At 39.3% G+C, this 21,275-nt stretch overlaps 1 protein-coding gene across 1 annotated transcript in view; it reads right to left on the reverse strand.

Annotated features, from left to right (window-relative positions):
* Positions 1-21,275, reverse strand: part of NELL1 (neural EGFL like 1) — a gene marked incomplete at both ends in the record, with an annotated part of 271,483 nt that overhangs the window by 241,814 nt on the left and 8,394 nt on the right. Inside the window, one exon of the mRNA XM_080346184.1 lies at positions 4,879-5,029. Coding sequence (XP_080202310.1) covers positions 4,879-5,029 — 151 coding nt within the window. The remainder of the gene's footprint in view (positions 1-4,878; positions 5,030-21,275) is intronic.

A 21,275-nucleotide genomic window follows, 5' to 3' on the forward strand; every position in this document is an offset into this window, starting at 1 on the left:
TGTTTTGTGTTTTAAGGAAGTATGTTATGGTCAGGTAGCCTTCCAACTGTTGTTTGTGAACATCCAGTTTTTCATCTGTTCCTCAACAGTCTCAGAAGTTGTTCAGGGTGTCACTGGGGGGAAGTATTCAAGAATGTGCTAGAGAGTCCCATGCCTTTTCCCCTCTCCTCACCCAAATCTGACTTGCTAGGAATAAAAATCTTTCACTATGAGCCTTAACACTTTTACCAGAATCTGCCTGAATATTTATACCAATATGACCTGCTATTACATAGCGAAGGGCCAAATTTTACACTCGATAAATCATTTCACCCAAGCAGTACAATTCGCTTGCAAGGTTACGTATATCTGGTGTGGCAGAAATTTACTGAAGTTCAAGTCATGGGCATAAGTTATAAGCATAAAAAACAAAGAATAAAAAGAAAAAACATTCAGAAAATTTAGAAAAAGTTTTTAGTGCTTCCTGTAAGAAGACCTTGGAAACATTAATCTTATTACTTGGTCCCTAGTTCTATCATGGTGGAATATTCCAATTTGAAACACTCTTCAGAAAGAATGACAACACATGGATAGAAAGTTAGTGCTAATAGATGTGAAGAAAAGAGGAGGCACACACACAAAATAGTAGGGAGGAATAAACAACTTGGCATCTTACAAAACAATTAGTTTTTCATCCTGCCTCTTTAGCAACTAGTACCATCAACAAAAGCAACAATGACTTCTTCAGGAATGCAAGAGAAGGAGGAGGGGTGGAAACAACACACAAGACTCAGGGACATTAAAAATGCACATAAGGAGACCTTGAGGAGAAGGTCAATAAGGGTATTATCTTATTTCTTATTGGTAGTTCATGGCTCTTCTGCTTACTAGTTTAATTTTGCATATTCTGCATTACAATGCCCAATTTCTCTGCTTTCCATAAATATATACCAATGGCTAAGGAGAAAAATCTTTAGGAGTCAGCTTGTTACGGAGCATGTAAACACCCAGCAGGTTACTTTCAAAAAGTCAAAAGGAATTTTGCCCAATGAAAGATTAGAAAACCTGATCCAGAGTTACTGCCTCCCACATCATGACCAAATGATGAGTTGGTGGCTGCCTCACAGTTATGTGTGACACACTGTAAAAACTCTGTTTCCTCTTACTTCCTTTCAGGTAAGTACCAGAGTCCCAGGTGATGTGTACTTGTGCTATTTGTCTGATTTATGGAGGTTCAGATTTGTACACTAGCAGAAAAATCATTCTGGACTGAATACTCCTTGATACCTTAGGCCTACCATGCTTAGCCGCAAGTTGTGGTTCAATGATGTCTACCTCTAAAAAATCCCCAGCAATTAAAAGCTCATTATTCAAAGTTTGCGCAGTAACTGATTTGAAAGTGTTATGAGCTGGTCAGCTGGGTGATGACTCACCAAAAGAACGCTCTCCACTCTTCCAACTTCAGATGAAACCATTAAATCACTGTTGAAATAAGGATTCATTATGGATGGGATTTTAAATATCTCAATGGCCTTTTCCAAGTGTCTGAAGAGTCAAAAGTCATGAGCAAAACAGCTCACAAAGATCTTCTAGGAAGAACTGGCTAGAATAATCTTCCAATAAAGAAAACAGTTTCCACTTTCTGCATTCCCAAGTAATGTGTTTGTCCATCCTGTATTACATTTTTTTAATCTATAGTTTGGAAAAAATTATAATCTTCAAGTTTACCACTCTATTCCAGATAACTATGAACACAGTCTGCACATAGTATCGCTCTGATCAATTGGGTTTAATCTGTGTTATTTAAGCTTTCCGTTTTCCAAGTTGTATTTTAATACATTTGGATCATGAAAACGAAGTTTTTATTATCACTAAGCTGATTCAACAGGATAATATATTAACAAAGATGCATTTATCATCATTGTAATATAAATCCTGTCCATCAAATGATGATATAAATTAACAAATTTCCAATTGTTGCAAAATATCTATTCAGTATAACAAAACACCATATCTGAATTACTAACTTCAAGAAAAGTTGTATTCATGTTATTTTAATACCTTTAGTTTCAGAGTTCCACGCTACTGAAGAAAAATAAAATCCTGCTAAAACTTACCAGAGAAATTAAATATAAACCAGGCATTCTATATATTACCATCTAATGGCAATCATCTCCACTACACACATCATGCAAAACTGCCTTTTGAACTAGTTCTGCTGGCATATTTAACTTAGAATATTTATATATGTGTGTGTACGCGTACCTCTACACATGCCTTTTTGTTGTTTGCTATAAAACCTATTTGTCAACTATTAAATCTGTGCACAACAAAAAGTCATCTCCCATAGAGATATGAACACTTGTACCAACAGTTGACAGCTTCTTTTATTCCGTGTTGTTGATCTCCTGCATGTTCTGAAGCCTCGAACTTTTAACTTAGCCACTTTGGACATGCTGCTAAGTTCAGAGACTTAACTACAATCCTTAAGCATAGTCCCTAACTACAATATATCCCATTCGGTGCACAAGGGAGGAGTTCTTGGCTTTTCCATGGTAAAAATCTACACTGGCTAGGTAATAAATGTACCCTTATAGTTGTTCCCACAGGTCTTAATCATGCTGAAACATAATGGTGGTTCTTACTATTGTCTTTGCATTGTCTCTTTTCATAGAAACATGGAAGGTTGAAAAAAGCTTGACCAAGAATAATAGATGTCACCAGAACACAACCATGCTAATTATCAAAAAATTAGTAGAAAACAGAATTTTAAAAAGGCTTCCCCTGTGTCAAGGGCCTGCAGCCATTTCAGTTCACATGCAAAGCTGAAACGACCTGGGCAATTAGAGAACACCAAAAAAATAGCAAGCTGGGAGTTCTGCTATTGCATTGATCATAATGTAAGCAGGGTCCTCTTCAGTAGTGCCCCAAATCTTTGTTCTCTCCTCCTCAGTGTTAAAAAGTATTTTCTCCACTGTCATCCACTTTATTAATTTCTGTCATTACAGACCCGAGTGTTTGAAAGCATGATCCTTATCGTGGTCCAAGTAGCAACTTAAGAAAATAGAGAAACAAACAGTGACTCTGTTTTAAGTGATCCATGAGGAGTGCAGAAAAGAAGGACAATCACAGTAATCTATCTGACATTCAGAATGTAACAGTAACACTGGACATACCTGTTTCGAGTCTCACATAGAACTACAGAGACTGAAACTACCTCAGTTAGTACACAGAACTACAAAGGTTTAAGCAAGACTAGCACCCACTCCTTCAACTATATATATTTTGGAAGATGTCTGTTAACTTGAGATACTACAGATAATCTCAGTGCCAAGAAGGACATCAGCAGCACATCTTGTTCAATCAAGATTGCTTCTGGATAGCACATCTCTCTACGAGCCTCTGTCTCTACCCATCAAGATAGAGAAGTAGCTAAATTCAAAAGAGGCCATACCTAAAAATCCACGTGCTTTGCATTGCGTAATCATCACCGCTTGTCTAGTTTGACCTTAGATTTTGCCAACTGCATGTGTGTGTCCCTACATGTGACAGCGTTCCTCTGTCAAGGACTCTCCTCAATGTCTTCTTTCTCAAATACAAAAAGAAAAATCCCTTAGCATGGCAAACTCATCCTGTCAACCATGACTTTGGAAAGCCTTGAAAAGCTCAGAGGAATTAAAACATAATGATAGAGAGAGAGAAGGAAAACAGGAAGAGTTGGAGGGAAGGATCCTTGCGTAATACAAAACAATAGTCTTATATATTGAGACAATGACCTGGAAAAAGGAAAGAACGAATAAACTTAGAGACCAATAAGAAAGTAGAGACGACAGAAAAGTATGATGATAGAGTAAGGAAGTGGCAGAGCCCTCCCCTTAGCTATCCGTGTCCCGATATCCCTTCTCTTGTGCTGGCAAGAGCCATCACTGACGATTTGGTCATAATAAGGCCACTGCCTTCTTCATATACCTTCTCAACAAAAGGCAAAAAATTGGGCTAACAGTTGTGTATCATGCATAGGGTTAACAAAACTAAATACCAATAGGATTTTTTTTCCTAAAAGAAACACTGCAGAATGACTAATATTAAATTTGAAATAGGAGCAACCAAAGAACATCCTATTACTTGCATTAAAACAGAAAGACAGACTAGATACACAGGTCCCTCAAGTCCTAAGAAATCATGAATAAAAGCATTCACAATGTTAGAAGTGGGAGACTATTTGAAGCGAAGCACGCTTTGAAACATCAAAACATCATTGGAGTTGTATTACGGGCCACAATACAAGGTACTTTATTTTTTTTAAATAAATGATGCCTACCACTATAATAGATAATGAAAGGAACCTCTTTTTTCCCTCCTACACTGGCAATAAAAAGGAAAAAAAAAAAACAACACATGAAATAAGAATATACTGTATTTATGCCAGGAAGAAAAGATACACATCACCATTCGGAAGCACAAGTAGCCTAATTGCTTAATAACTTAATTGCTGAACCTCAAAAAAGAAAACATATTATTTTAAAATGTTATAGAACATAGCAAAGCAGGAAACACGTAAGCTTAACTTTTATGAAAAAGTAAACTCCAAAGTGCATACGATAAACTAGTAAGGGAAATTGCACTACAAGGTTTGTAACTTCCAAAGTGCATTGTGTACTGTACTACATTGGTTTTGATCTTTCCATTTAAGTTAATTTATCTTACGGACCAGAACACGTAAATAGTACATTCTTCCTGTAATAAAAAACAATGAGCAAAATGCAGCAAATTGCAAGCTATGAAGAAAGGTTTTACCTTCCATGTCAGGTTGTACATCTACCATTTGAGCACAATGTCAAAATGGACCACTGAGCGCTCAGTATCTTTTACGTTATTACTGCTGCAATTTCCTCTTACCTGTGCTCTAATTCTCGGATGGACAGTATAACTCCAGAAGTTGATGCCTTCTGTTGCAGGGTGGCCAGAAACGTGAATTCACTTTTATTCCGGAAGAGCTGAATTAACTTCTCACTCACATGGGGCGCTGCATGGATTTCTCTTTCTATATCTAGGAATTAAAAATAATAATAATAAAGAAAAAAATAAATAGTGCAGCATAAATGCTAAATCAGAAATATTCAGATTACATTTTTCATTTTCCCATCGGTATTTTTTCATTTTTGAGAGCCATCTACCATGCTTTACCACTGTACTTGCTCCATGACAAAACCCAAATGCCATCTCTGTCAGCATGCCCACTCGTCACTTTGACAAGTTCACAACTGGTCAACGACTGATTTTCTGACAGAATTCTTAACGGGATGCTGAGCCATTTGTGTCTGCTGCGAGCAGATTAAGTTGCTGTAAATAAGGTGTGCTGCAGTTAGATAAATAGACTCCTAAATTCTGCAAAATCTCAGGCGCTGCATCTCCCAACACAATTCACTGAGCTCCAGTTGCAGTTTTTACCACTGACTCCGCTACCACCTCTCCATCGTACATCAGAGGAAACCTGTCCTTGCACAGCGTAAGGCAGAGATGTATTATTGCTAATAATGCTATACAGCTGCGCTTCTGCCCAAGAAATAAATACAAGACATGCTTACAATCCACTATCGTTTTGGGATTTTCTCAGTTTAAACAAGCGAAGTGTGACAGCTCATACAATATTTATTAAACTCCAGTCTGACCAGGCAGATCCAGGAATATTTCAGTCTCGCTAATCCTGCTGATGTCCAGGCGGCAGCATCACCGCCTTATATTTGATCTTCTACGATTCAAATGTGCTACCTCCCAACACATTCATTTTTATCTCATCCTTTTATTCGCAATACATCACCACTCTGAAAGATGATTAACAACAAAACGGAGAAATCACGGCATTTCACCTTCCCACCCCTTGCCATGTCTCTCATGCTGGGCCTTTGTCACACATCTGCAAGACCTGTGCCACTTGTGATTCCTGGATGTCACAACCAATTAGAAACCCGGGGCGCTTCCTTTCGAAAGGTTTACTTTGAAGCCAAAAATGCCGGCACAAAATCTCAGCTGGTAAAAAAAACATATAATTCTACTGAATCCTGAGAATCTGGCCCAGCACGAACGCTGTAACACACAAAGGAGTGATGAGATTTACAATTCAGAATTTCACTGCAGGAAGAAAAAACACCATTGTGTCATTAAATGAGGCTTTGCAGACAGAAAGAGGAGAGACTGGCTTGAAAAACAACCTGAAACGCAGAAATGCAACTACTGTGGGAATGCCATGGACTGAAACCAAACTCCAAGGAAAAAGTACTCAAGCATGTTTTGTAATTGGGTGTCTCAGTTCTTCCTGTGCAGCTTACAGCCCTTCAAATGAGACTACACACTCAGAATCCATAACACAACTGCACTTGGAAGAGCTCACCTCTGAAAAGTACTGCAAATTAGACATCAAAAAAAATCACTAATCACTGAAAAATCTTTGCCAGGGGTTTAAATTCACCCAATACATAAATATAATGCCCACTTTACAACAACAAACTATTTGTCTGTCCAATGCCACTTTTTATCATGGCAGAAGAACACAAATCATTTCCACTGCCATCAGAAAGGGGAATAGCAGAAGAGACAATCCAGCACAGAAGACTGGATTTTGTCTTTATCTACAGAATTTCATTATATGTATCATTCTCTTCACCCAGAAAGTGTTATTGCTGGTCATAAATATTACCTAGTTCCTTTAAAAAAAAGCTGATGCAGAAGCCACAAAACTATGTGTCCCATACACCAGTAAGTTCTCCGATATGCAGTTTGCTGTCTATACAGAGAGAAAATCCACTGGTACTAACTTCCAAGGTACAAGTAGGACTCAGAGATAAAATGTCCCAGAGTTGATAGTTGAAGATAATTATTCTTGTTCTGAAGTTCAAGAACCTTAGTATCTTAGAATTCTTTTCCTTTGTCACAGTTTAAGGCAAGGCGGCAATAAACTGTGGCAAACGCTCCCTGTCACCCACTTCCCGCCACTTCTTTCCTTAGGTCAGAAAGATGATAGCAAAGATAAGGGAGAAGGAAGAGACACTTAGACTTCAAGTTGGAAGGTTTTAAAGGCTTTTACTAATACTACTAATAAATAGAGAATATATACAAAACATACAAAACCAATCTCGAGTGCTCGACGCAGAGTTGGCGTCACTCCAGCAGCAGAGCCGGGTGTGTGGAGATGGCTGCCCCGGAAGTCACGGGCGGCACTTCACAGCAAACCGGAAACCGGTTGCAGGATGCAGGGCCTGAGGCTTGTAGATCACAGGCAGACAGACAGGGTCCTCTCCAGATGCCGGCCATGGTCGAAGAGAGCTTGACTCTCACGATCACCCTCTTATATAGGGGGTATGACAATTATGAGATGGGATACTCAGTTGATCCTCGGTCAGTTCTAGTCACCTGTTGTCCTGGTTTTGTTAAAAAACAAGTTTCTCTTTTAGTGAATTTGCCTGTCAGCTAAAGCCTTCATATTAATTGCATTTTCCTGGAGAAACAGACACATGTTGTGGTAAACCTAGCAATGGAATGCAAACTTATTGATAAGCATGGATGGACATCTTGCGGGAGGGGCGACGAGAAACAAGTGACCAAGAAACTGACCAACTGTGTATAACATTCCATTCACGTGAATACTTCATATAAAAGTGGGAGATCACGAGGATCTCGTCCCTTTTCCTTTTCCCTTTTCCTCATGGCCGACATTAGGAGAGGACCTTGCTAGTCGTCCCTGCGAACTGAGGCCTAGTGAGAGACTGAATCCAGCTCCGGTTGGCTGCAGAGTCCAGTCCAGGACTTTGGGTGCCGGCTCTGCAGTTGCTGAGACTTTCAAGATTGGTTTTGTATATTTTGTACTATTTTCTTTATTCTTATAAGTAGCATTAGTAAAACATTGTTTATTTTTCCAGCTCTCTTCTCTTTGTCCTTCTTTTCTTCCCGATCACCTGTCCTGAGTGGGAAGGGGGGAGAGGGAGGGGCAAAAGGGGGAAGTGGGGGGAGAGGAGGTTAACAATACATCTGCCAGGGTTTTATTGTCACCCTGTAATCTAAACCCTCGACACCTGTTCGATCCACCCCTCCTCAAACATGCCCCTCTCCCAATGGATCATGGGAAAACTTATCAGTCTTTCTTGGCTACCACAGTAATAAATCTAAACATGAGCTTCTTCAGTATTCCGCTGGTCTCTTATCAGCACCGAGTACAGCATCCTAGGAAAAATATACAGGCTAAAGGTCAGAAAAGTACAGCCACCTAGAAGAACTTAGCTGAAAGAAAAATCACTAAAAGAGAACTGGTCTTGTTTTTAACCAAACCAGGACATCCTTAAAGGTTTCACAATTGCCAGAAATAAAATATGACTTAGCAAAGCTTTCAGAAACTCTTTCACTTGAAATCATAGGCAGTGGAACATACATGTTAAAACTTCAGTCAAGCCTTGCAAAGTCTGACATTTTCTCATTATAGGGGGATCCAGATATAAAGCCACATCCCGCCACCTATCCACTGAATTTTATACAAAAATATGACTTCTTGGTCAGAATCATGAATGAATAATCAATGCACTGACTACTTCAGGCAGAAACATACTTGAAAATATTGTGCTATACCCTGCCACATCTCCATAGTCACGAATACACCAATCCACACACACACCTTATATTCATTCTCTGTTGATTAGAATCGATAAGATCCAAAGTTCGGAAATTCCAGAATCTTGAGTCCAAATTAATAGATAACAAACGGTATCTCTGTACTGCTTTGCAACATTAGTCTAGTATAATTCAGCCAAAGAAAGTTATATGACTAAGTTTTTAAAAATTAACACACTTCTAAGTATGGTGCTATTTACTTGGAGTAGGTCTGCTCATCATCAGTGCCTAGAACACCCCCTACCACTAGAAAAATATACTTGCAGATGCAAAAATGTCTATGGAAATGCTGTTCTTCATAACTCCACCTCAGTAACTACAACAAGGGGAATTTCCCAGCAATTCCAGGGTGAGATGGCAAACACGACCCGAAAGCCTCTGAAGAAACTCCAAGTGAGGAGCACAGAGATGCTCATAAGCATCTGGGGGAACACGACGTGGCATTACGGAGATGAAAAACCTCTTGGGGTGCTGAATGCAACCCTGGGCTCACAACCTGGGGTCCAAATTCTGGGAAGAAGCCACATAAGGCTCCACTAAGGACATTGTCCAGCCAGATCCCTGCCCCATAGGACAGCCCCCCACATCTCTGGCGGTGCATCTCAGTGCTGCGCCATCATCGGCTATGTCAGCTGTTTGTGTTCTGCTCGATTTCTGCAGAAAGTACCATACAAATGAACTGGGAGTACAATCCATTTAGAATAAGAGCTTTCTATTTTCAGGTTGATTTTCACACTTCAAAAAAAGAAAAATTGAGTATACATACACCCCCTCACCACAGGTGCCTGAAAGGGAAAATACTTTTTATGCTCTCTATAAAAATAACTGTCTGCTCATAATGAAATGCCATATTTCCTACATAATATAGAACAATATGGGTTTATACAGTAATCTTCAGTGAAACATCACTTCATGCTTGAATGATAATGCAATCTCAGCAAAATAAATAAATAAACATACATAGATGTGACTTTCATATGCCCTTCTATGTGATTATATTTTCTTAATTTGAAATATTGACTGTCTGGAGGGGGTTTATTTTAAACATACCAGAGTGTTTCTAAAATAAAACAAGCAAAAAAACAAGCATACACAGTTATTTGAAAGTACAACAGATACAAATCATGTCAGAGCATCAAGTAAAGGCAACTTTCTTCAGCAACACAGAGAAGCAGAAGACACATCTATGTCAAAGGGAGAGCACATTTGTTGCTTGATTTGAATCCCTTTTTTAAGCTGTAGGTCCAAGGAAGAAAAGCCAAACACAAAGCAATGGTGCAGTTTGTCAGGACACACAAACTGTTAGGAAATACAGATTGCCTTAGCTTGTTGAACTGTTTGGTATACTGTTTCTTACAGAGCTTGCTCAGAAACTGCTCATACAGAACTCGTTGAGCATAACTTACTTAGCATCAGTAACTAAGTCTGCGTAGGTCACAAACTGTGAACTTCCAAACTTTCTGCCTAGAAGGAAGCTTTTGATAGTCAACACAAGGTGCATCCCTAGAGATAAGGGAAGGAACAGAATGGTGCATCCAAAGCAGAGGAGAAATAGGAAGAATATTTTGGTTGTTGACAATGTCATCTTTCTTTTTTCCCAGCTGCAGGTGCAACTGGAGGACTTAGACTGACAACCCATCTGGTCAGTGAAAGACAAACTACCCACAGAGATAAGAAAAGGCCCAACTGATGAAAATTAAGGGATCCAGACTCTAATTCTACAATCAGCCCAAACTGACACACAAGGGGTGGGAACCTTAGATTGTAAGGGTATAATTCCCCAGAGTTTTCTTTATGTAGGGTCCCTCTTCTGAAGGCACCCAGCTTGAGCTACTCTCCAGACTGTGCCTAACAAGTGAATTCTTTCTTTTAGAGAAACTTCTGGAATTCATGTCTGACACTCTGTTTCGGGATACCCAGAGCAAAGAAACTTCCTTAACATAAGCCCATGTAGCCCCTGCCATCCCACATTGCCCTGTTCAACACCATCTCCCCTGTTCTCAAGGACACCACCTTGCCTTGTTCTGGCTGCCTTGTCCCACGTGAGAAAATTAAAACCTCAGGCTTTTGCCACTTGTAGCCCAGAACATACGAGAGGCCCAAAATAAGAGAAAGAGAGAATCTGGCATCAGCTCCTTTAGAAACAGTGTAAGAAAATTATCATCACGCAGAAGCAGACAAAGCGAGTTAGAGAAAGAAAATAATTACACTAGGAAAATAGGCAAAATTCTGGCCAAACTTACTTTGGTGATAGCGTCAACAGCCTGTGGTCCAAGGGGAAGTACATGACCATTTGGGGTGGAATTTTAAGCCATGAAAAACGTGCATCACTTCTTACAAACTGAATTCCAATTTGTCTGGGAAATTGTTATTCTTTAATAGATGCTTCCATTAGAGAAAAAGATTCAGTTCTAAATCAACTCATGTTTTCTAAAACAACAGATATGTTTCATCATTCACTAGCCTGCTTGAATACCTTTTCCTTTTACTTCCTTAATTTGGTAGGGGACATACTGCAGAACACATTGCTTTATTGGTACCTTCAATCATTTTAAAGCTGTTGGTTTCAGGAGAACCTTTGCACAGTCACTCTGGACAAGTAAGTAGAAATTAACCTGGCAACAACAGGGAATCTGGATTTCAGCTACAGCAATTAAAGAACAGAATATTGCAGCATATTGGTTTTTACCTTGCTATGGGCAAACAGCAATAAAACTGAAATGTCTATTAAAAAAAAACCACACAAACACACAACACACAGCAACTGTAGTGCCCTACTTTAAGTCATCAGCTTTCCATATATGAAACCAAGAGTGGAAGGAGGATCAAAAGCTAGCAACTATCAGTGTAGACAGTTTCTAAAAGTTGCTCGGGATGAAAACACATGACAGCGTCACCAAACCCTTCTGCTCACTGAAGGTGGGTGCTTCATCAAAGCCTCTGAGTCCAAGTGGGATCCAGTGCACCAACTCCTTTCCACACATTGGTCCTACAAAGAACTGGTCAAAAAAATCCTAACAACCTCAAACACTACCACTGATTGATGTCCATTCCTTCCTGCTCCTCTAAAACCACTCCTCAGTGCACACAAGTCACAAACACATCCCAGGTTTCATAGAAAGATGTTGACACCAGCTACAGGGGTCTTCTCCTGTCATTTCACTGCCAAGAAGTCATTCTCTTTAAGACTGTGCTACTAGGGAAGACTAAAGGCACAATGTATTATCACCAGCACATCTCTGCTGCTAGGTGTTCTCACTGGTACAAAAAGACATTGTAAATGTTTTTGCCTTGCTAGCTCCACTCACAGTCAGTAATAAACAGTGGGAAATCATGCTCAACAGCACAGCTTTCTAAATTATGACTATTCATTATAAATTACTTTTTACATGTTGCTTCAAACACTGTTTCTTAAGAATAAGATCCATCTGCAGTGAAATGCTTGGTGATTTTAATATGCAAACCTCCTACAGAGATGATGTCTCATTTTAATTATTGTTTCGGTTTAATGGGTTTTCATTAAATTAGAGGATGGAGCAATTACCAGGGTGAATAGCTAATGTTACAAAGGTAAGTTCCCATGACTATACAGCAAAAGCAGTTCTTCTAGAGAAGGTGGAAAAAATAGAGTAACTCAAAGCAAACTCTCCTTTTGCATGATGCAAAACTACCCTGGCAATAGTGTTCATCTATTGTTGTCATTTTGATATACACGTTTGTAAACTAATTTACAACTAGGGCTCTCCTAACAAAATTAATCTAGCATTTAAAATTGTATATATATTTCATTCCTTCCGGGAAGCTATTGCAAACCCAATCCTGAAACTCCAGATACCAAAGACAGCAGAATTTTGAGTCATTAAAGAAATCAAACAGAGACTACTTATCAAATCACAGTTTCTCCCCAACCAATAATTTAGTTGATTTAGTGGATTAATGTCGGACTCTTCACTTCTTGAAAATTGGCCCAACTTGAGCACTAGCTAGAATGACCACACTCCTGTTAATTAAGTAGTTGTCAGAGAGTCTAAGTCCTTTGTTTGCTCTATTAGCATTTCAAACTGAAACACGGAAATTGAGTATTCTGGAACAAACAGAGCAGCAGGTATTGCACAAGACATGGAAATGAATACGTGCCAAGAGAGAAGGTGGCCACCTACATTTCTCAAGCCCCGGCTGGCAAAATGTGCCCTAGGTGACAGGGAAAGCACAGTGGCAGAAGTAACAAAGCTTACATTGAGAAACTGCCCCTCTTGTGCTGCATATGGGCTTTATACCTCCAAGGACCTTACTTGTCTTTTCCACCCAAATGGACAGAATGACCACAGAAAGCGCTAGAGTCACCTCTCCAGCAGCAGAAGGATGAGCAGCAGGTCTGGGCACACACACAGCTCCAGGACTGACACCGTCTCCAAACCACTTGGCCATGATGGAGCAAACCCAGAGGAAGCCAAATGGTTTTGCAACAAGAGCCCTGCTGAGAACTCCAGTGGTCACCTTGCTGAGGCCACACATCACCTGTCACTCAAGACAGCCTCTTTAATTTGTTTCAAACATTTTAAGGGGCTACCGAGCTCAGGCTCAAGTAGGCTCTGTTGTTTCCTCAAGGGACTCATGCTGACATCAAGACTACTTACAAACGGTTGATCCCTTTAATTAAATGCCTGCTAGAAACCCTCCTGAAGTTACACTACCACTAAAATCACATAATCCGCCCTTAAATTATGCAAGTTAATCAAATTACATGTGTTGTTAGTTAATTAGTTCAAGAGTCACTGATTATAACATCTTTTCCACTGTTTATCTCTATCGGATAAAGTACCGCATCACTGTGACTATAAAGTTAAAGATTGCTGTTTGCAAATTGGGAAAACAATAACATTTTAACAGAAAGAATATGGACACCACCAGCAACACTGTCATGTTTGAACACAGCCAGTGGTGATGTATGTAACTTTGGGAAATAGCAGTAATGCCTAAGAATTGTTACTGACATGTTGTCCATTTTGCAGGAGTACTGTTCACTTCAGGGATCTATTTTAAGAGTATATTAAACACTAATGTTGTGCAAAATAATGAGCCACCCAAAAATACGGCTTCTGTTCTGGTTTCATGCAAAAAGAAGCTAAGCAAATTTTTCCTCCCCTTCTACAACACATTTTCAGGTATGCTCACAGTCACATACCCACAAAATTAGAAGTTACTTTAAAAAATATATATACTGAACTTGACAAAACATATTCTTCAGACACATTTGTTTAAAAGAAGCTTAAGATGGCACCAGAAGGTGAGTAGCATCTACAACCAAAAATGGGATATAGAAGCCAAGTTTCACAAATAACTACTAATTGTAGTTTGGATTTATTTCCTCCCACTATAACCCTGAGCGTGTTCGTAATCTAGAAACAAAATTTAAGCTTTTGCAATAGAGCATGCAGAGACTGATTCATTTGCATTTTTAAGGATATGTAATAATTCTGATTTGTCATTTGGCACTCTTCCTTTTCATAGGTAATAATAAATGCTGCTGATAGTAATACCAAGTACTTCTGAAGTGCTTCAGTATTCCTAAGTTTAACATGAATATGACAGATACTGTCAACAAGTAACCCATAACCTGGATTTTCAAAGCAATTATAAGCACAAGATCCCACTGAAGCAGGAAAGAAGCTGAACGCCTAAATTATTTTGACTCTGTTGAAAATCCCACTCTAACTTCAGCAAGACCACACAGAAATCAGAATTTGCCTCCCTGGTGAAAACCTGTATTCTTAAACACGTAAATCAAAATACTAGCTTTAAATAGTTCATTAACAGGAAAGTTTCAGCAACACAGAAACCTCTGACTCAGGTTTGTCACTTGCAGAGAGAGGTTACAATGCCTAATGCTACTTATGGCCACAAACAGACCTGGCTACACCTACACAAAGGTTTTAATTTCCAGTCCAGTAAAGCCTTTTATCACATGAATAATCCAACTAAAGGAAAAGAAATTAGCCGTAAAAGCAAGCATGTGCTGAAGTGCTCTCCTGGTTCAAAAACTCCCAATGACTTGACACTAAATAGTTTTTTAATTACTTTTAAAGCATTTAGCTCATTTATTGCTAAAAATCTTATGTTTTCTCTTTATTCTCGGTATATAATTTGTAGAAACATTAAACAAATGTGTTTCATGAACTAATTCTCCCTTCTGTTTTCTTTCCCTTAGAAAAAAATCACTTCCATGTTATTGCTAAAGCAAATTAAATCCTGAGTGTCTGTTTTATTTATTAACTGCATGATAATAATACGAGGCGTAATACATTTGTCAAAGCCCTTCTCTACTGAAGTATAATTTCTGCTGTCAGCCTCTTTACAATTATGTTTATATTCAATATTCTAGTTGTCTTTGTTTCTTGGAACACACATAAGCACACATTTATATATTCTCCCAAAATATGTATAAATTCTGTTTGTGAAGTGTTCCACACAACCCCCCAACAAAGAATCATAAATACAACTAACATACTTAGTCATTCCCTGCAAGTTTTATACAAATTATTTGAGGGATTTAAGAATTTTCAAAAATGTCACAATAATAACTGGTTTATCTTTTTACACCATAATTATGATTTGGAGCATTGCTTTTCTTATTTCACCCAAGCATACCACAACTCATGAATAAAATATGACAACTTTGATAGCATCCATTGCTGTGGGTTCATCCGTAACAGCAAACGTGCTTGGGGTACTAAGCGCTCCCTTTTGCTCCATAAGCCTTTGTTTCTGAAAATAAGCTTTTATTTAAATAGAACTGCCACATGTGTCCCCCTTTTTTACATTTCTTGCCATTAGCAATAACACCAGCAATAATGTTGACTTTTTTTTTTAATGACTACATTTTGAAACAATTAGGATGGCATAAAGCTGGAAAGGGAGAATATCCAATCTCAAAGCTGGTACTCGCTAGACATCAAAAACATTAAAAGCACCGCCAGCATCAGAGAACAAAAGGCTAACACAGAGGACCGTGACTTTTAAATGTGTGGGCAATGATATTACAAAAAAGAACTTTAATTTTGTTCTGGCTTCATAATTAATTACAATGAAGTAAACGTAAACTTCCACCATTGCCCTAATACGATGACTGTAACTAATACTGCACAGGGTCCTCCTACCACAACTTCTCAGTAGATTCCCTTAAAAGGAAGACTTGAGGTAAAGCGCAGTACGTAAGGCTTGCAAATTATTGGCATTTACCAAATCATTCTGCAAATATCATGTTTTAAGGCTGTGCTGGTTCATTTCCCAAGCAGCATGATGAACATCCGTTAAGACCTCCGCAGACCAAGAAAAATCACGACACACACACACACACAAACCCCACTTCTCCTCCCACACATCTTGGCTTTGTTATTTTCCCCAGTCCCCAAGAATAGGCTTTAAAATTTCAACATTGTTATGCATGATGAGCCAAAGCGAAAAGAGAGAAGCAGAGGCAGGTCTGAACGCCATCTGTAGACAGTATTTCATCACAGAAGCAATGAGTATTTAACCTCTGAGATCTAGTTTTATACATGCACTCTCAGAGCCTCTTTGCTGCCTTCCAGTTTACAAAAGATAAATTAAAATGAAAAGGAAAAAGAGGGGGCACAAGGCAGAACTAAGCTTTAGAACACAAACTTGTCCACTGTAGGTGTCTGTTCCCACTGATGCCAAATGGAAAACTCGGCTTCAGAGGGAGGAGTCACCCGTGTGTACAAGGGGAGGACACACTCAGTAAAATAATCTGTGCAGCTGCAGAGATCCTATAGTATTTTTTCCTATTTATAGCACAGAGGACCAACAGGAAACTCAGCTGTAACTATGTAAGAAATGTTATCACATGAGGAGGGAGAACACGGGACAGACTGCAATAAAAGATTTTTTAGGAAGCTAAAACACCAGTGCTCAGCTACACTATTTACTGCTCCAAAATAGTGATTCACAGATCTCTGTTGTCAGAATTACAGAACCAACTTTGTTCTTTTAGCAGGTATGCAACCTATGTAACTACTGATTTAGATGAATGGTTTAGTGGACATCAGTTGCCAATAATAATATTTTTGTCCATTCTATTCAAAAAAACCCCAATGTTCTGCATTTTGTATCACTGAAAAGGCCACAGAAGCAAAGGCAATCACATGATACAACGCCATGAACCAGCACAGCGTGACATGATTACTTCACACCATTTATGTGGCAAAAATGAAAAATAAGAGAAAAAAAATGTCCCCCTCGTGTCATTTATACACCCACACTGCAGGTAGCAAGATTAATCTAGAATTTGGCACAGAAGTGGGTTGAGGCCTCAAGTAGCATCTAATTTTTATTCTTGCTAGGTAGTTCAAGCCAGCGGGGTTTTTGACCACAGGAAACGGTCCATGCCTGGCTCTTGCATTGGGTCTGATTATATCTGCCTTTGTGTACTTTCTAAAGGTACAAAATCTTTAAAAAAAAAAAATCATTCTACATGTTTGAATTTGTGTGATAGTAGTTTCAAATAACACCACTTTTCAGACAGAAGATGCGGCTCTGTTTAGGAGCAATACAATCAAGTAGGATGAATGTAAATATTCTTATCAAGTGGATATTAACACATTGCTACTAAAATTGTTTTGAAAATTAAGAGATCCCTCTTGGGGTCAAAACCAACCATAATGGGCTGCTTTGATTCATTGCCTATAGTGAGAACTCAATTCTCCAGTGTTGCTTTTCCCTCCCACTGTGTTTCAAGCAGTTTTAACTCAGAAGCACCAAGTAACGCTCTGATTCTGCTCTCTTTTGCCCCAAAATCTGTCCAGTGACCCAGACCCGCAGGGTCAGGCGCGGGGACTTGACCTGAACTTGGACAGGATTCTGCACCCAGAGATGCTCAGCGCTGTGCAGGGACTCACCTCAAGGCAGCACAACTCAAGTACTGATTCTGCTTCACCAAAACTCTGACCAGCCCATGTGCTATTTGATAAGATATTATAGAATTATATTCTTACTCCAGTTCAATAGTCGTTTACTGAAGAAGCAGCTAATAACACCTGATTACATGCAGTATGATACGACTTAAGAGTACCAGTTAGCCAAAAACCTTTGCAGGAAAAAGACAATTCTTGTTGTCTTTCTGTTCTGATGAAGATACAAGAAACTCAAACTGTTATGTTTTTATCTAAATTGATTTACTTTCATTGTAAGACCAAGATGCTGACGCGGTTTGGAAGCAAGCTATGCTTACCGGCAGTATCAGAAACTAATTTCTGCATCCCCCTCTGCCCACTGAAGAGCAGAGACCTTTTATTTTATTTCTGCTTATCTTCATTACAGAACTTTGTCAACAGGTTGCCAAAAGCATTCGAGGCTTTCAGCATACTACAGGAATATTGAAGTGCTTAATCCCTCTTCCCCTCTGTACTTACCACCCTGGCAATGAAGACAGACAAGCAGCACAATTATTGTCTCCCAGGAAAGCAAAAATAACTGCCAAGGACAGAAGCAATGTGTGCTCAGAATCCTTTCCTCATCATTACAGACATGACGGGATACCCAAAAAATGTCAAGTAACAGAAGGCTGCATGTCAACATTCATGATGGAAAGAAAAAAGAAAGAAAAGTAGAAGTCGGTCACTATCATTTAATATGACTACATTTCTATTTTAGTCTATACTTTGGGTGGAGTAGTCGTATTTTAACAAAAGTATATGGAGCAAGCAGCTCCACAAGGATTTACAAGTTATACCTTCATATCAATATGCTGGATAAATTTTACTCCTAGACGAGTTTCCAACATAAGTCAAATATTAAACAGGAGTGGAAACAGCCAGCACTGGATGGGTATATACGAGTGTTTTAAAACCTACTTCTGGGAACTGACAATGTTAACAGTAGTTTATGTATCTTTAGAGCCTCAAAGCATTGTTCAATAATTATGTCTCAAGTGAGCTTTAATTTCCCCCACTGGAGATTATTCATCTCACTCATCCCCTCCTAGCTCGTTGTATTCCAACTCCAGATTATTCTTCTGGTCTGAAAATGGTCAGGTTTACAAATGAAATAAACAAACAAAAAAACCCACAACACACCACACTTAGCCTAATGATTTCATTGCAAAAAAAAAAAAACAACATATATACAAAACATATAAAAATATTTATATAAAACACATTAAAACATTAGCTATATTAAAAGAGAAAAAAAGCAGCTAGGCAGATGTTATGGTTAAAATCTCACAGGAAAACCTTGCTCGACCCTCCAGGTTCCAACATCTTTCTTACACCAGCTTTCCAAAGGGCCCCTGTCTCAGTCGGTGCACAAAGTAAAGAACAAAGAGCAAAAAAATACCTATTTAACAAACAAGGATCTGAACTTTTGCTTTATTTTTATTGTTCAAGGCTCACCCTGAACAGCAGATCTGCCCTATTCAAATCCTTCTCTGAAAACAGAACAGACCACAACCAAGTTAATTATTCCAGAACGGTATCTGAGACCTCTACAAAAATTAATGAATTCTTTTCACACCACTGTTGTTAGAGGAAAGGGCACTAGTACCTCAACTTCACAGATGAGCCACCTGAGCACAGCAAAAATAAGGTTCTAAATCACTAACAAAAAAAGCACATTATCCAGGTTGCATCCTCCAAAAACGTTTGTTAAAAATTAGCACACATCACAGATATTTCACTGGTGCCCCATAGGCAACATGGGGCAAGACCCCAAATTTAGCCCACCCTTGTGGAAACTAGCACAGACCTGCACCACACGGCAGGTAATAGGGAAAAAAACTCTCTTTAGAAATAATAATAATAATAAAGTTCACAAGTTTGAGGAGCCTGCAGAGTTTCCATGAAGAGATACCTGTTTGGCACCTCTGTGAGGAGAGGTGGGAGCTGGTGACACCTCAGGAAAAGCATCTTTTAAAAGGGAAAAATAAACTAATCAGGCTGGAAAAACAACAAGTGAGCAGCTAAGCAGGTGCTTAGCTGAGAGCACAGGAAGGTGGTGGGCAATATTTAGTAAAAAATATATTTAAAAAGAAATAAATGCTCCTTTCATTTCCAAGAGCGTAAGGGTCATCGTCTGCTTTGCCAAGGGCATGGTGGAGCGGGACGTCAGCACCCAGGTGTGCCCAGAGGTTCTGCACCACTGCCACCCCTAAACCTCCCACCAAAACAGGGTATTCGGATACCATAGGGCATGGAAAATGTACTACAGCTACCCTCTTTTACAACATCTAACGGTAGTACAAAGATTTCCAGCCACCCATGTTGCGCCTTGCTAATTTTTCTGCTACAGTGAGACTTCTGCTCTGTAAAAACGATACTGCTTATACTTAACATTTGCTATAAACATATCAGGAGAGATCACACAGAAGGCAATGACTCTCATTGCATTATCTCATGTTAAGAGGGACCAACACCTGGAACTCTAAAAATTAATGTTTATCTCTGCTACTCACCACAGACCTCCCTGCTGTCCGCCCCAGGAAGGGTAATTGCAAGTTTCCTCATCCAGCCCTTATCTGCTGCCTTGAGTTTGGCTCTGCAGCTCGCACACCCCGCACATTACACTGAGCTTTAACACTTGAAGTAGATTAAAACCTCAGCTGTTGCACGCAGGTCACCAAGACTCAGGTGAGAAGATGTTCACGAAAGCAGTGGCCAACTCACCTTTGAATTTACCGAGCGCACCTCGGTGCTGAGCTGCTGCCCCACAGCTGGGGTGTAAAAGTGTATCCTGAAGACCATCCCAGCAGAAGCGCACTTAAAATTCCTGATATAAAGGGTATGTGGCCAGTCCTGACAACAACATCAAACCCCTTAGACTTTGTACCGCAAAAGCTGGCTTTTAGGACTTGGATTCCTAGAGTGGGATCTGGACACACCTCTACTCTGTAAGAGAGGAATTAGCAAGTCAAGGAGGAAGGCGTCTAAGAAAACAAAAAAAATCAGGATCCATAACATACTGAGAGGAAACACCAACAGACAGGGATGTACATCATCAATAAGCTCAAATGAGTCTGCTGGGAGGCACCTCTACTTCCCTTGGGACTGCAGCTTTGCTCTCTCCTGCCCTGAAGCAGGACAGTCCTTTTGTTTCAGAAACCCAACAAGAATCACTCTTTTCTCACAAAATCGTTGCCTTTCTCTGTGCAGATACTCATTATTCTTTCACCTCTCATGTTGGAGCTACGACCGTGCAGAAAAGAACTCGGCAGTCACTGGTATGAAGTGGGAAGAAGGACCAAACTCTGTGCTGTGGGGCAGGAGTTTCACTTATAAATCCAGTGGTTGCTTAATGCAAGTAAAGGAACGGTCAAGGAAAAAGGGACTACGTATAGGTTGACTTTTAAAAGTACTTGCTGGTTTATTTTCCTGCATGCTATCCATTATAAAAAGCCATTCCTAATTTAAAGATTAAGTTGAAAAATACTGCCAGATTGCTAGGAAAAGCAGCAGCAAAACATTAATAAACTTATTGGGGGAACTGCTTTATAAGTAAAGGCTTCGAGCCTCTGTTAGTTCAAAAGAGATTTTGAGAGAAGAATTAAAAAGAAATGGGCATGGCTGACAGGTTGTAAAAGGTATAAATTTTTACTTCCCCAATGAGAACTGAGCACAGAATAAATGTCA

This window comes from Nesoenas mayeri (genome assembly GCF_963082525.1).
Source record: "Nesoenas mayeri genome assembly, chromosome: 5".
Taxonomy (NCBI): domain Eukaryota; kingdom Metazoa; phylum Chordata; class Aves; order Columbiformes; family Columbidae; genus Nesoenas; species Nesoenas mayeri.